The 16,060-nt window shown below is 34.8% G+C and overlaps 1 protein-coding gene and 1 long non-coding RNA gene across 3 annotated transcripts in view; one reads left to right on the top strand and one right to left on the bottom strand.

The window, feature by feature from the left end:
* The window catches only part of LOC143920049 (uncharacterized), a 422,197-nt gene that overhangs the window by 359,309 nt on the left and 46,828 nt on the right, over nucleotides 1–16,060 (bottom strand). The window lies entirely within an intron of this gene.
* Nucleotides 5,125–14,260, top strand: LOC143919820 (rab GTPase-binding effector protein 2-like). Of its 2 annotated transcripts, none has more exons than XM_077442359.1 (14): nucleotides 5,125–5,301; nucleotides 5,380–5,490; nucleotides 7,064–7,201; nucleotides 7,287–7,402; nucleotides 7,478–7,600; nucleotides 9,175–9,288; nucleotides 9,366–9,423; nucleotides 9,492–9,613; nucleotides 9,697–10,023; nucleotides 11,115–11,278; nucleotides 11,365–11,467; nucleotides 11,540–11,656; nucleotides 13,027–13,137; nucleotides 13,238–14,259. In XM_077442359.1, exons 1-14 carry the CDS (start codon nucleotides 5,250–5,252, stop codon nucleotides 13,403–13,405), a joined length of 1,824 nt encoding a protein of 607 aa, XP_077298485.1. In that variant the 5' UTR covers nucleotides 5,125–5,249; the 3' UTR covers nucleotides 13,406–14,259. The 2 variants fall into 2 exon arrangements, with proteins under 2 accessions (XP_077298485.1, XP_077298486.1); XM_077442360.1 differs by having other exon boundaries at nucleotides 5,136–5,301; nucleotides 7,478–7,588; nucleotides 13,238–14,260.

Here is a 16,060-nt window from a genome sequence, read left to right as displayed (position 1 = left end):
GTACAGAGAAGAAAAAACTGGTTATATGTAATTTGTATAACGAGGTAAACCGAAGGTAAATATCTTGAAATAATTATCGTTCGTTTAGTGAGTCAACACTAACACGTGTCACCTGTGTATTTTTTTTTTTTTGCTATGAAATGTGTATGTATATGTACTTCCTATAAATATATTTTCCATTTGGCATTCAGAATAAGAGCTTGATATTCGTATAAATCCGAGTTTCAAAAGCATGTCGCTTGTGATTGTAAATAAGTAATTAATTTTCAGTGAGAAATCGGCATAAAATTATAAATAAATTCCTTGTAAGATTCATTTGGGTCTTTCAGTGAAAGTTTGGCGAAAATCGGCTTGCCGGATTCAAAGATGTCACGTTACAAATTCGCAAACTCATTTATCATTAAAATGAATAAACGCTTTATAGATAGAAACCTATTGAAAAGTTGCTTAGATGCTTAAGCCATTTGGTATACGATCTGGTAATATAAATAAATTTGTTTCGGTGATTTTATTATATGTATTGGGTGTTGGCATATTAAATTATTAAATAAAAAAATAAATGTGTCGGTCATGTGTTCGATCCGCACACGGTCGAATTTTTTTCAATACCTTTTAAATATATTTAATTTAATATTTATATTTAATTGTTTAATATGAAAAAAAATGGTAAAAACTCCGGGTGACTGTGAAAAAGTCGAAAATATTCGTTTATCATGCATACATATGAAAAACGGTTAGTATATACATACATATATCAGTGGTATGCGGTAAAACTCTCTCTCCCCCGTCGTACATCCTCACTTAATTTGCGCGAGCAGGATACAACAGGAACAAGAGGAATAGGCTCCCGTATCCTGCGCGCCCAAATTAAACAAACGGTATGACAAAAAAAAAGAGAGATAATTTCACCGCATGCCACTGATATGTATATATTATATCGGTCACCGTGATTTGACAGAATGTTAAATTACAGAAAACGCAAATATCAGAATGCAAAGATCGAAAATCGAAAGATCTTAAGTCGAAAGATCAAAAAAAAATGGTGCATGGTAAACGGTACATACTCACTTAATTTGCGCGAGCAGGATACAACAGGAACAAGAGGAACATGCTTTTCCTCCCGTGTTAATGTGCGCGCGCAGAATACGGGAGGAAAAGCATGTTCCTCTTGTTCCTGTTGTATCCTGCTCGCGCAAATTAAGTGAGTATGTACCGTTTACCATGCACCATTTTTTTTTGATCTTTCGACTTGAGATCTTTCGATTTTCGATCTTTGCCTTCCGATATTTGCGTTTTCTGTAATTTAACATTCTGTCAAGTCACGTAGACCCATATTATATATGTACATAGTACCGTTTACCATGCACCCTTTCTTTTTGATCTTTCAACTGAAGATCTTTCGGTTTTCGATCTTTGCCTTCCGATATTTGATTTTTCAACCTATTCACTTTCGGTGGCGTGAGGTAGACCTAAAAACTCCCTACCTACATTTGTATAAACAATATCAAACACCAATAGACAAATTAAATAATTAAATAAATTTTCAATAGATGGCGGTAAATGAGAGCTCAGAGACAGTATATGTATATAGAAGATTTTCTCTTTTGTTATTATATTCGTACGTTTTGTTGACATTGTTTTAGCTGTAACGTACATATGTATGTCGAATCGAAACGTCTATTAGGGCGGTTTCAGACTAGCGTTTTATACGCGCGTATAATCTTGTTTTTTGAAGTGCATGTAGGCGCGTATAGGCGCGTCGTTTTCCATACGCGCAACTCGTACGAGCGTAGACGCGCTTATAAGCTCGTATTATCCATGTTGATACTAAATCACCACTACCGGTTCGATCGAAAACGCCGGAATAAGCCCGTGTACGCGCGTCCGGTTTTTTGAAGCGCGAAAAGTAGCGCGCTTGTAAGCGCGTATGCCGAAACGACCGTATACGCGCAGAAAAAAACGCTAGTCTGAAACCGCCCTTATAGTATGGCGAGCGTTATCTCAGATACACAGACAGACACATAGAATAACGATATTTATTTATTTAATAAACAGAGAGAAACTTACAGCTAAAACCAAGATAATAAAATAAATAGTTAAACATAAGCCAATTAAAAGTTTCTTCAAATAGCACAAAAATGAAAAATGAACTTGCTATGAAGACCAATAAAAAAGAAAAAAAATAACAATACAAAAAGAAAATAGTGACAAATTTGCAAATAATAGTAGAAAGTAATAATAGATTATGGTGAATAACAGTAGAAAATTAATAAAAAAGGATTAAGGTAAAAAAAAACAAAACAAAAAAAAGAAATAAAAAGAAAGAAAACGGGTTAAAAAAAAACTATCTTGCAAATAAGTTTCTAATAGTAATTGAACTATCATGAAATATGTCAATATTCACATCTAAGCCATTGTAAAAATTGCACACTCTGACGATATAAGAGTTTCGACGATAATTAGTGGAGGCAATGGAAGCACGCAAAAGGGGCCATTTGCGTAGGTACCGATTTGGTACATATAAATAAAACTTACTTAGGATAGTAGAGCAGTCGATGTCACCTCGTAGTATCCGTGAAAGAAAAGTTATATCAGCTACGTTCCGTCGATAATACAAGGGAAGGATATGAAGCCTACGACAACGGGATTCGTAATTCATTTCTTTTATTTTAAATTTTAATGATATATACCTAAGAAAACGTTTTTGAATAGCTTCAATACGATCAATATAAATAATGTATATTATATACATATCTAATATATAATTTGGAAAGAGACTTTGTATGTATGTAACCTTCGTTCGTTGGATCGTAAATCCGTGACATCATCGAACAAATAATTCTTTTTTTTCGATTCAAAGGATTCGAAGTCCCCGGGGGCGCAGGTTCCGGGGGCGAAGCCTAGAGGGCGAAACCTAAGATGGCGAAGGTGCCTTCGCGTCGGGGGCGAAGGCGCTGGGGGGGCCGCCGGATTCTGGTATACATATAATATCAAAAGAGACTTATATATGTCTGTATATATTTTTGTTTGTTCGTGACAGTCAATTTAATAAAAAAAAAATGCCGAGCGAAGCCTGGTAAAACCACTAGTATGATATAAAACAGCATTCTATATGTAATAGTTTAATAGTCAATTGTTTGTTTAGTTTAATTGTCAGTTTGTTGATGGGTTACAATGCTACATCTCTTTTTCCTTTCCAAAAACTAGTATTACGGTCCATAAGTCAATAAAAGTTACTAATTTATTTCTGAAAATTATATTGATTACCTGTACATATAAATTTCAACATCCCTGACTTATTCAATCACCGTGCTATGTGCTTGTGTATACTACAATTCAAGTCAACGTGGGAATTCCAGACTATACAGGATAATTTAAGAATAAAGCTAAACATATGTCTGTATGTAAGTGTAGAAGAAATGTGTATGTGTATACATATATATGTAATATAAAACTTATAACAAAGTACCACGTGAGTTAAGGAATTTTTAAAATCTCTGGCTCATATCTAACTGTTGGTGATTTGAACTAAATATACCACAGCCGGTTGATGACACAATAATACATACGGAAAGTATTCAAATCATTTAGTACAGAGAGTTCGGTGATTATTCCGCAAAAGGCGATCTCGCGCACGTCACTACAATCTCGATCACGGAACATCTGACACCAAATCGAAATACCCCATCAATCGAAAGCTACCCACGCGAAATATTGTACGCGAGAACTCGAGTACCAGATATTCCGTATTCGCGAATATTATATTTTTTATATTTTGTGGCAACGATTGTCGTGCGGATCGCAATAATTCGTTTACCGTATTATTGAGGGATTTTTTTTTATTTTAAATTTAATTAAAAAGCTAAATGCCCAATGACTATATCAGTAGCGGCTCGTGAGAATTCATAGGGAAATTAATCAGAAATTAATCGGACTGTAGTAGCTCGTTGACCATACCGGTGATCAAATGCAAACAAAAATAGCATGCATATGTACTATACTGGGAGGTCTACAGCCCTGCAGCCCATATAGGAATGCATTTTTACTATAATGGGAGGTTGTAGCCACGCAGCCCATAAAGACGAGCTACCACTGGACTATATTCCGGTAAAAAACTATAACATTCACTTCAAATTGCTCATCAAAAACAAATATTATTTATCGTAAAATAATTTCTTTTAAATTTTGTATATTTATTTATTTTTTACATATCGTACCAGGAAGGCCTTACAGGTAATCCCAATGCGCCTTCCTGGCCAATTACAAACATTGCAGCATTTTTTATTATTTTTTATTATACAAATTGCTGAATTACGAGACACTGAAAAACTCTCAAATTAACGAGACATCTATGAATTGTACATTAATTTTATTTTACATTAATCAATCTCAAATAGAGGTAACATAGTAGGTAGGAAGGATATTTAGCCAATTTTACCGGGAACCGTTTCAACAATGAAATTAGAGAAAATTGGCAAACTCTGATAGGAAATGATTGAGCTGGAGTCACAAATATCCAGATCTGACCAGCAACACTACAGATATACATTATAAATTCTTTTCAATTGAGGTCAGTGGACAATCTTCATATTGTTATGGTCGCTCCCCACCAGATATTTATTATATATATGTATAAATAGAGGGCTACCGACGGTACTGTGTCCATTTAGTATAGTATCAATTTAACATTGATAGGTGATGTGCCAATCACCATACACCAGCCGGCAGTCCCTCTTCTGCAATCTCAAATAAAGGAAAGTAAAAGCAAACGGAAGGGAGTTATTATTGACAACATTAAATATACATTTTTCCAGTCAGCTCATGGGATCTAGCCCGGCGCCTCTCGACGCTAAGCAGAAGCTTAACGACCGAGCTATGCTGCTGGAATTGGAATTAAAAAAGCATTCATAAGGTTCTTCAGTGGCATTGTAACACATTTTCTTGAGTTCAAGTACATGGCCAATTATAATTTTAAAAAATGACACATGCAGAAGCGATAAAAAAAACAACGGGTTCATTTTTATAATATGTATGTTCAACTGTTATGATGAAATTGAATCAACATAACCCCCCGCATGGTTGAATTTGTGAAACGAAACTGAAAGGAGAAAAAGAGCATATATTGTCTATGAGCCAGTGTTGCGCAGCGTTGTCTATGCGAACTGTCAGTTGGCTGTCGGGTGACGTTAGAGTCGAGCTGGTGGTGAAGAGTGTGCGGATCCCCCCCGAGACGGCCGGCGCTTCTGCAGATGGAGCCACCGGTGGAGGGCGGAGTCCCCATCGCGACGACGCCGCTCCCGGGTCAGCTCGGAGCCCCCGACCACGCTCTTTCGCACGCTCTTTCTTCCTCTCTCTCTAACTTCGGCATATTATTTTCAGGTCAGAGCGTCGAGGACAAACTGGCGCTTAGCGACGCCGAAAACAAACACCTCAGGGACGAGTTTAACTCGCAGAGAGCCAAAATGAAAGAGCTCTACTTACAAAAAGAAGGTATCAATATTGTCGCCTTTAAATGCGCAATCATTGTATAACTTTTTGTTTGCGAATATGCTAAATGATTTATTTTTAGAATCGAGGTTTGCTCGTTGTCAGCGTGAATGACTGCGTGGATTTGTTTTATATATATCGACGATGTATTTGGATATACATTTTACTGTTGTTGCTGTTTATATACAAAAGTTTACAAATGTGTACTACATATATATTGCATTCAAAACTCTCTAGTTTAAAATTCAACCATCACGACCTTATGCAATACTTTTATTTAAACCATTGAAGTAATCAGCAGCACTAGAATCAAATATTTAAAAAAATACTTCAATTACTTACATATATTAGTCATTGCTTGTTTCTCATTTAACTTTTCCATATATAAATATAATTCGAATTAATACGATTTTATTTCACATCTATTTAACAGACTATATTTCATGTGTTAAGTAAGGAATACTAAAGAAATATTAAATCATTTGAAATGCAGACCTCATTGAAAAATTGAGTTATTCGTTTATTCATTAAATTCATTGTCTAGATAAGAAAGTGACGTTACAAAATTGTGTACTTTTTAATTTAACAAATTTAAATTAATTCAAACTGAAACAGACGGATGAAAAATAATCTAATATATAATTTCGAAAGAGACTTTGTATGTACATATGTATGTATGTAAGTTTTGGTTCTCGTAGAATCAAGAAAAACCTGTATATTCATATATTGTTTTCTACCGATATTTCCTCTTGGAAAATGGTGCCATGAGCATTTAGCGGCATCTATTGCAGTTTTATATTGTTTATATGTAGGTAGTTAGGTAGTTTATACTGTATCGGGTCTATCACTAGTATTTGATTAATATGTTTCGAATTTTAATCAAAAGCGGATGTTTAACCCTTTGCCCACGGTAATAAATATAGCGAACAAGCCCTGTACGCGGCGCGGCACCTTTTTCGCGAATTTGGCAATCGAGTTTTCGACCTTAAATACAGATTTTAATATTTACTCAAGTAACCAGATATGTTAATTAACACATAAAGTATTATTTTAAACAATAAAATACATAATATATCTAGTAGTTTTGGCTTAATTGTCAAATAATCATTCTTCATACAATTGAGACGTATCGTCGCCATTGTTCAACAGACGTGACGTCACATAAACGAGGTTTCAGTATGGTTCCACATAAAACTAATTTTGACTGGTATATATAAATTTTAAGCAAATTTAATAGATGGCATTGAACTCTCAGTAATATGTTCAACCAATTTTGAACCTTAAAACAGTTGAAATAGGCGCATATAAGGCTCAAAATCCCGTGCAAAGTTCAGAAATTCTATGGAAGACAGCCGCGGGCAAACGGCTAATGAAGTATTGAATTATTTTTTACATTTTTCGAGGTATCTGACATTATTTTATATTTAATAAAAGACCGATCTACCATATTTAAGTATTTCTCTATCTCTATTTGGTACACGAAAAAAACCTTCTTTGATTTAATACCTTCGAAAAACATTCGCTCTATATAATATCAAATCACAGATATTAATCGCGACATTAATATGTTGAACAGAGGAAATACGAATTACAAATCAGGAAAAGTGCCAAATGCACCAGGAGCTGGAGCTGATGATGAAGCAGCTCAGAGATTTTGAGCTGCTCACCCAAAGTCAAAAGAGCGAGATCGAATCGCTGCAAATGTTAGTACAAGGTCGGTATCCGTGCGTGAAATTTATCCAGCATTCAACTTTCGTCGACGCATCGAGCCTCAAAGCACTTTTACTTTTCATGCGCAGAAACTGTGGAGGAATCGAGCAACGCTTCCAACATCGAGATCAGGAGGTTGCAAGTTAAATGCACCGAGTTAGAGCAACAAATTAACCTATTGAATAGACAATCAAACGCATCGCCGGTAAGAGCATGACACGTTATGTATGTATATATATGCATGTCGAGGATTTCTTATGACTTTGCTGACATCTTTCAGGACATATCTCTCGCGCCGTCAGCGTTAGTTCAGGCTGTGACTAAACGTATCGCTCGCCGACTCGGCACCGATCCCAATTCTCAAGATTCCCTCGAGGATTCTATGAAGAAGGTAAACAAATATGTCAGTATCTATAACTATATTATTGCTTTTGTTACTGCAACGAGCCTGCTTTACCTTTAATACTATCATAACATTCTTTGTATGGTAAGAATAACACAATGTATGAAATATGTATTTTTCTATATATAATATCATTAGTAGTGAATGTATGTAAACTATTTTTTCTTCCTAGCATTATATTCTGTAACTTTTTATTTTCATTTAATCATTCATTAACCCTTTGAATGCTGACCGACGCTGATCGGCGTTTGGCCAACAAGTCCATAGGCCTGAAAAACGCCGATAGGCGCTGTATTTTGAGCAAAGTAAATAAGAATACTTCCCCGATAAGCCTTTCCAGGTAGCATTGAAAAAAATGCATTGAACATGGGTCGTGTTATCCGTGTCAATGTTTATAAAGACTGGCTTACACCGGAATTTCTGAATTTATAACCATAGCAGAATTACCCGATGAAAATCCCTAACTGCTGAGTATTTCAGATTGTGGCTTAGCATTTAGATTGTGAGCATTACATTTTAACAACAATGAAGAAGATGGAACTAGTTTTGTGAAAATACATTCATTAATAGACTTCTTTTGTTGATTTTATATTGTTGAAAGATATATTAGAGAGTCTAAACACACCTTTACAAAACTTGAAATCCTCGGCGGTAGTTATCTAGGGTTTGTTTGGATTAGTTACAATTTTTATACCTGTTTGCTATTGGATTTCAAAATAATTCTAGTTGGAAATGTTGGCGAAATTTTCAGGCTTTCAACAGCAAAGACGTCAGCACTCAAAGGGTTAAGATAAATTTGATATAAGTAATAAATTTGATGCTACTAAATACATATGATGTGTGTTCTACGATTGCATTTTTTATTTTTATTTATTTATACTTGGTTAAGGTGGCATTGTCAATGGACCCAATTTTATATTTTCCCAATATGCCGTTATCGGATTGTCCCTGAGTGACATCCATAGTATAATTTTTTTTTAAATATAAATAAAAGATTATAAAATCATATTGTGGGTAAGATGGTTTTTGCCAATTTGATGAGGAACTGTTTCAACAATGAAATCAAATAAATTGGCAAACTCTGATAGGAAATGATCGACTTGGAATCACAACTATCCAAGTCTGACCAGCAGATAATACTCCAAATGAATACTTTTCAATCGAGGTCAACCCAAGGCTCGAACACGGAAACCTCTCGGTGGTTAGCATTAATGCAATTACTGAGCTATGCAGCTTGCATTTATTTCTATAATATTATACTTTTCTTGTATAACATCTTATGTAATGAATATTAGAATTCATCGGTGAACTCATCACACGTATATAATCATTACTTACATATATTTATACGTTTTCTGTATATCATCACCCATATGTATGCCTCCTTTGTATATAATCACCTTTACTTAAATACATATTGACATTAATTCATTCCGTTATTATGCTAGTAGAGCACATACACAAGTATAGTAGCATCGTAGGTTATTTGCCTTATATTATTCCACGCATGATTAAGTTACATAAAATATTTCAATGAGATATCTTTATTAATGGTTTTTAATTTGCTGCGATAGGCTCAAGAAGATGCTGACGTTTTGAGATCATTGGTTGTGCCTTTAGAAGAAGAAATTGTCGCATTAAAAGAAAAATTAAGAGAAGTAGACGCTCAATTACAAGAAGCAAGCCAGGTTTTGTTATTATACTTTTTTGTGTCATTTTTATAAATAAAATTTGCATAGAATTTAATAATCAATTAAAATTTCAGGCTAACGAAAGCAGAATTAAGATGTCTAAAACTTCCGACTCTATGAATCTCAGTAAAGGTATAATTTTTTTTTATGATTAATAGTTTGAATAAGTCTATTATATTAAATAAAAATATTTATTTTAGAAAATTTGGCTGATGCTGGTTGTGATATGTGTGCTAATTACGAAGCCCAATTAGTCTCGGAGCAAGCGAAATCAAAGGAAAATTTAGAAAAAGCTATCAAATTAGAAGTATCATTGAAAAGAGTAATCATACTAATATTTTATCACTCTATAGCATATGTAATGTGAGTGTACGTATATTTTAACCGTCCGATTTAATTTAAAAGGCCCTCGAGGAGTTGGAGCGCGAGATCAGTCTCCGAAGAGACACTCTAGCCGAATGGCAGACGATCCGTGAGGAAGTACGTAGTCAAACCGAGTCGATGGTGGCTCGTCTCGCCTCGGCTGAGAAGCAGCTCGCCAGTGAAAAGATCGAGATGAAGAATGCGCACACGGTCATTTTAGACGATGTGACTCGGTTGACGGTCGACCGGGAAACGTTGCAGGAGAGATTAGATAGTTTACAAATAGAAAACGAACGACTCGTGGGAAAATATTCTGCTTGTGCTGCTGAACTGCAATCAGAAGATATCAATTTACCGGATAACTTACCAGTGAGTCTAAGTTGATTGTGTTTGTATCAGTTCCCAAAAGAATGCACTGAATAGTGGCGCAGTTTTGAGAAATCCTAATTTTCAAAGGCGCTCAAGAAGAACTTACCCAATAGAATTCCACGAATAAAAAGGGCTAGCACCCTCAGATAACATACAAATACCCCTTGATGCTTTTTTGTGGGACTCTATTGCGTTAGTTCTTCTTGAGCATCTCTGAAAGTTTGAATGTCTCGAGAGTGCAGCTCTCTTGAGTGCATTTATCACCATTTGTGTCATTGTTGTTTATGTTGTTTAGCCACAGCGTAGTGCACTGGTAGTAGAGAGGTCGTGGGTTCAAGTCCCGGACAAATACGCTGTTGGCGAGATCTTGTAGTTATTAAAACACAGATCAACCAACTCCTACTAGAATTTTCCGATTTTTCTAGCCTAATTATTGTGACGGATCTAATAAATCGGTATCCTCCCCTCAATTTCTCACAAATCCGAGTTATTAGCATCTCGATTTTGTTGAATCTTATAAAAATATGCTAACTACATCAATATGCGTCGCTAGGTGTGGTGTCACCTTAAAAGTATTTTTTATTAATTGTTAATATATGTTAATTTTTATGACTTACGAGAGAGAAGCGCCAATACAGAATCTATGTACATAAGTTCACACGTTGTTTCTGGATATGTATAGCTGCACCAGACGGATTTTGCGGTAGCTGTATAAATACAGAGAGCTGTATTTATACAGAGATTGCAATGAGGCGTGTAGCAGCTTGAAGACCATCATATAACGAATACGTTGAATTAGCGTTTTTCATTTTGAACAATTTGGTGTCACCCGTTGCAGATCGCACTCCCCACACAGGCCTAGTGACGCTACTGCTTACACAATGTATTTCTCGCAAATTTGTTGTGTATCAAAAAATTTATTGATTGTCCATAGATGTCTCTATTATATTCTCTGTGCTGTTATGTTTGAAAAATTGTTAGTACTTATGTACAAAAATAATCTAACCATATGTGTCCCCTCGGGGTGATTGATGTCGTGGTATATATGCTGTATGTATATAATAAAAATAAATGATTTATGTAAAATTTAGGATTTACAAGAGTACGCTTTGAAGCTACGCGAAGAACTCATCATTGCCGTTATGGGACGAGAGCGAGCGCAAGAGTCGGAGAAGACTATGACTCTGTTGCAAAAGCATGCTGAACATTTGAAAAAACATAATGACAGTTTAGTCGGCGCTAATAATAAATTAAAGTAAGTTTGATTGTATTTTCTATCTGTCTGGCTTAAATTATGTATATTTCCAATGCAAACTAATCAAAATGTGTTCATTTCATTAGGAACGATTTAGATAAATATTCCGGAGAAATAGAACAAATTAATGTATTAAAAGAGCAAGCGAGAAAGTTGCACGTCGAGTTGAATGAAACTAACGAGAAGAAGGTATTAATTTTTTGTATTCAGTTTTGCTTTTATTATGTTTTATATAAAAAAATTTCTTTGTTTATTTTTAAGAAACTAGCCGAAGAGAGAATTACAGAGCTACGGACTCGAGTTTCATCATTGCAGCAAGATTTAGATACTAGTGAAGGTGTACAACAAGATTTTGTACGACTATCACAATCACTTCAAGTAAGTTTAATAATATTCCTATCCTGTCTCTTGCAACTTCGAGTTCATAGCATCACGAATTTGTTGATTATGATATTGTTGCGTAAGGGTGGGTGGTTCAGAATCCAAATGAAAGGCCAAAGTCGCTTCACAGCATTTATTCAACGATTCCAGAGGTCCACACGAAACTGCCGCTCACTCCAGAATAATTGCTCTACTGCGTGTACCTCCTTATAAAGGACAGGTTGCCTAGCATAGCATCACCAATCCGTTGGCGTGTCTATTGTCTTGGTACGTAGGTCTACCCGCACTCGCCCCGTTTTGTGAGAACCCCAGCGTATTCTTTGTTCGGGCTCTTACTGAGTCCTGTTAGCCTAATCCGGGGTCGCTATTTTTCACCCACGAATGCACTTAGGCAGTGGATACTTTCTCCCATGTTCCCACGTTACAATATAAATATGCTACCTACTCTATAAAATGTATGTATTTCTCTAGATATTAGTATTATCAAATTTGTCCATAAATGTCTCTATGATACTGTAAATAAATATAGTTAGGCCTTTCTGGTATATATGTATGTAATATAAACATATCTTAACTTCTTTTTTACACTTCATCTAACATCTTAATAAGATTACTTCAGGAGAACCTATCATCTTTTCACAAATTGAGCTCGTCTCTTCCCTTTTGGGTCATCCCACAGGTCCTATCTAACGGTATTGCTGATAGCCTTTTCTCATGCAATCTTAATGTTCCGGCTTTTTTTACTATTGGAATAAATCTTAATGAACCTATTACCGTAAAAAAAGAATTAAAACGAGTTAAATTTTTATTTGAATGTCTGTTTGAACTACAATGAATCTCACTAGACTGTTTTTCTCTTTTGGTGCCATTTTATTTTGGTGTCTTTGAGCATATCACTGTGAGTCATCCCCTTAAGTTCCCTAAGCATAAAACGTGTCGGTTCATATTTCTATACAAAGAATCTTCCGCTGCTGACAAAATTTTAATATTTGTTGATATTGTTGCACAGCATTTATTAAGTGATTCAGGAGATCCACGCACAGTCAGCGCTCGTTCTAGAATGACCCCTGTACCAAGTGTACCTCCTTTAAAAGGGCAAGTTGCTCACTACAGCCTCCCCGATCCGTTTATTTATCCATTATCTAGGCTCGCACAGTTTTACAGTCTCACGCTCTCGTCCGGATTCTGAGAAATAGCGGAAAGTGCCGTTCAGCCTAATCCGAGGGTCTCTATTGTCCACCCCCGAATGCACTTTAGGCGGCGGATGATCCCCATAATGTTCCCACGTTACAATATTTAACATATGTACTGGTAAAAAAACGTGACATAGTGAAATATTTTACTTACTTGTCTTTCACTTGTTCTAGGTGCAGCTAGAACGAATTCGGGGCTCGGACGTTGAAGTCAGATGGCAGCACGACGAAGACGTAGAAGAGTGTTCGTCGTGTCGTGCAGCATTTTCAGCATCTAAAAAGAAAGTAAGTAGTACAAATGTATATTTAGTTTTTGTTCCGATTGATGACTTTCAGTTTGAAACGTGTCGACATGCCTAATATACTGTTATTTTTGATCATTTAGCAACACTGTCGCCATTGCGGACGCATATTTTGTCTCCCGTGTCTCTCGCACAGTGTAAGTTCCGGTCCACGTGGTCGTCCAGCTCACGTCTGCGACGTCTGCTACACGCTGCTCGTCAGAGACACAGCGCCTTATTTTAGCACTGAAGTTCCACACACTCCTGACTAAAATTCTATCGTACAAACCTGAGAATATTTATATTATTTTAATTATGGTACATTTGTAAATAAACTTTATACGTTAAAAAAATAACTGCTATTGCAAGCGTCATTGTATATTTGCTTGTTTTTTTTTTTAATATCCGAAAAATCTGTTTTATAAATACATACATACATATATGTAATTATTATACAATATATCCAAAAAATATCTTGTTGAATTTTATAAAGTACGTTAGATAGATAATTTTTTTATTATTTCGTTGATGTAGATATTGAATAATTTTAATGATAATTTTTCGATTAAATTACTATTTGAAATATTATATTAGTTTTTAATTTTTTGTTCATTAGTTATTTGAAGTTGTCGAATTTTCAGGAACATATCAATATAATTCGGAATTTTTTGCCGTTGGAAATTTTATTATGTTATATTGTCTTAAAATTAGCTAGACGACGTAAATATCTAATGTCAAAACGTTATAATCGACGACTTTTATATTTTTTCTGTATTTATTATTTACAAAATAGTGTTATTTCTAGTGAAACGCAGAATTCGGATTAATTCATATTACATTTAAAACACCGTTACTCACATCCAATATTCCAATTGTATGTAAATAAAAATGATTTCAAAATAAACACTATTATAATAAGTAGCAAAGATGTGTATAAAAAAAAAAACAAATCGTGGGCAACTAATTATATTATTATTGTTACTGAATTTGAGCTAAAATTTGAATTTAAATAAATAAAGCTCTTATTTTGTTTCGCTGGTTATAATTTTATAAATATAATAATGTAATAATGAATTCTCTGCATGTCACTTTAAGATACATAAACATTTCCAGGATCTATAAGCGCACACAATGCCTTTTATTTCACCATATTTTCCTTGTAGATTAACTTTTTTTTTCATCAATAAACTAATCATCATACTCTTCTGTCATTGCATTATCAATATTACAAGATAAAAAATAAATCAGTCCTAAAATTATAGGTATATAAAGAACTATTTTCTATAAAAAAATTTCATATTGTAACGTGGGTGGACAGTAGATACCCTGGATCAGGCTAACGGGACTCAGTAAGTACCCGAACAAAGGTTACGCTGGAGTTCTTACAGACATGAGCAAGTTCGTGCATAAACAATAGATTCGCCAGGGTAGACCAGTGGCTCTTAACCCTTTCGAAGTCACGGTGCACTTTTGATCATGAGAAAAAATGACGGTACACCGTCATTTTTTTTATGACGGTACACCACCAGAATTCAACGGGCAAAAAAAATATGCGGACATAATTTTTATTACAAATTAAACGAATTACATAATAGTCAAAGAGAAACATAATTTAAGAAAAGATATATACATATCCGGAAAAACTGTAACTAAAACAAAATGGAATTTATTTAATGAGATATTTGAGCTTTTCGAATTCTGCAGATTTCAGATAGGTACATAATGTCCAATGTTTGATATAGCTACCCGCAATTCTTCGTCTAAATTCGTAAGTCTTTCTCGTTTTTTTTAGTTTTTATATTAGTTATTGTTGAAAAACTGAGCTCACACAAATATGATACTCCTCTTGGACATAAATCAAAAATTACTCCAGTCATTTCGGAAAATTTAATTTTTATAGTACGATCCGTCGGCAACGAGATCAATTCTTCTTCTGGATACGAAAATCCACAACTCGATTTATTAATCGTAGCAAATGGTTTATATAATTTCGAAAGAAACTTTGTGTATATATACATATGTATTGTTGGTTCGTAAATCCGTAACGTCATCGATTTTTTTTTTTCGATTCATAAGTGCCGATGCGATTCAAGGGATTCGAAGTTCCCGGAGGCGCAGTCCTAGGGGGCGAAGGCGCAAGACGCGCAGCCGATTCTGGTATACATTTAATTTCGAAAGAGACAGTATACATGTTTGTTTGTTCGTGACAGTCAATTTAATAAACAATTTAAAACTATTCAAATAAATATAATAAAATGTTTACTATTATATTGGCCATGTTTAAACGGTTTATATTACAAATACCGAGCGAAGCCGGGTAAAACTACTAGTTTTCTATATTTAAGAGGGCTGTACACCCGAAACCTTAATTTTGTTGCCGTTCCTTTCTTCGATATATATATTGAGTGAATGCGACAGTTAGTTGCACTTCGACCAGATAATATCGAGGTTTCGTATTCTCCAATTTTCTCCTCCAAAACTGGACCAATTGTTAAAAAAATTTCATCATCGGTATGAGAAAGATATTTTCTATGCACCTGTGCGCGTATTGTTTTTAAAATCGACCGTTAAATATGCACGCTGGACTCTTTTCGTGGGTGTAAAAAAGAGGCGATTTTATAGATGTTTGGCGGCTCTTAGCTCCTATAAAAAATATCTAATCAAAAAAATAAAAGCACAGATGCTGATGCAAATGGTGGGTATCCATAGCATATTAAAAAATAATTTCTCTAGTGCCATAATTGAGGAAGGGAGAAGTGTAATACGTTTGTATGGACAAGGCGCTGGTGTCCAATAAAGCTAAATGTTCTGTTACAGTGGAAATAGTTCCCTCGACAATGTTTTCGTTAAGTGAAGGAAACATATCTAATTTATTTTTCTCTATTAGTAGTGTTTTCCGAAATCCTGTTAATTTTTCAGTGGATGTA

This window comes from Arctopsyche grandis, chromosome 12 (assembly GCF_051622035.1).
Source record: "Arctopsyche grandis isolate Sample6627 chromosome 12, ASM5162203v2, whole genome shotgun sequence".
In the NCBI taxonomy this organism is placed as follows: domain Eukaryota; kingdom Metazoa; phylum Arthropoda; class Insecta; order Trichoptera; family Hydropsychidae; genus Arctopsyche; species Arctopsyche grandis.
The sequence above is the reverse complement of the archived record's forward strand: the minus strand, read 5'-3'. Positions and strand labels throughout refer to the sequence as shown.

Coding starts and splice junctions, on each gene's coding strand:
- LOC143919820 (XM_077442359.1), top strand. CDS start 5,250: ATGGAGCCACCGGTGGAGGGCGGAGTCCCCATCGCGACGACGCCGCTC. Junction 5,491..7,063: donor GCTCTACTTACAAAAAGAAG/GTATCAATATTG, acceptor TATGTTGAACAG/AGGAAATACGAATTACAAAT. Junction 11,468..11,539: donor ATGAAACTAACGAGAAGAAG/GTATTAATTTTT, acceptor TTTATTTTTAAG/AAACTAGCCGAAGAGAGAAT.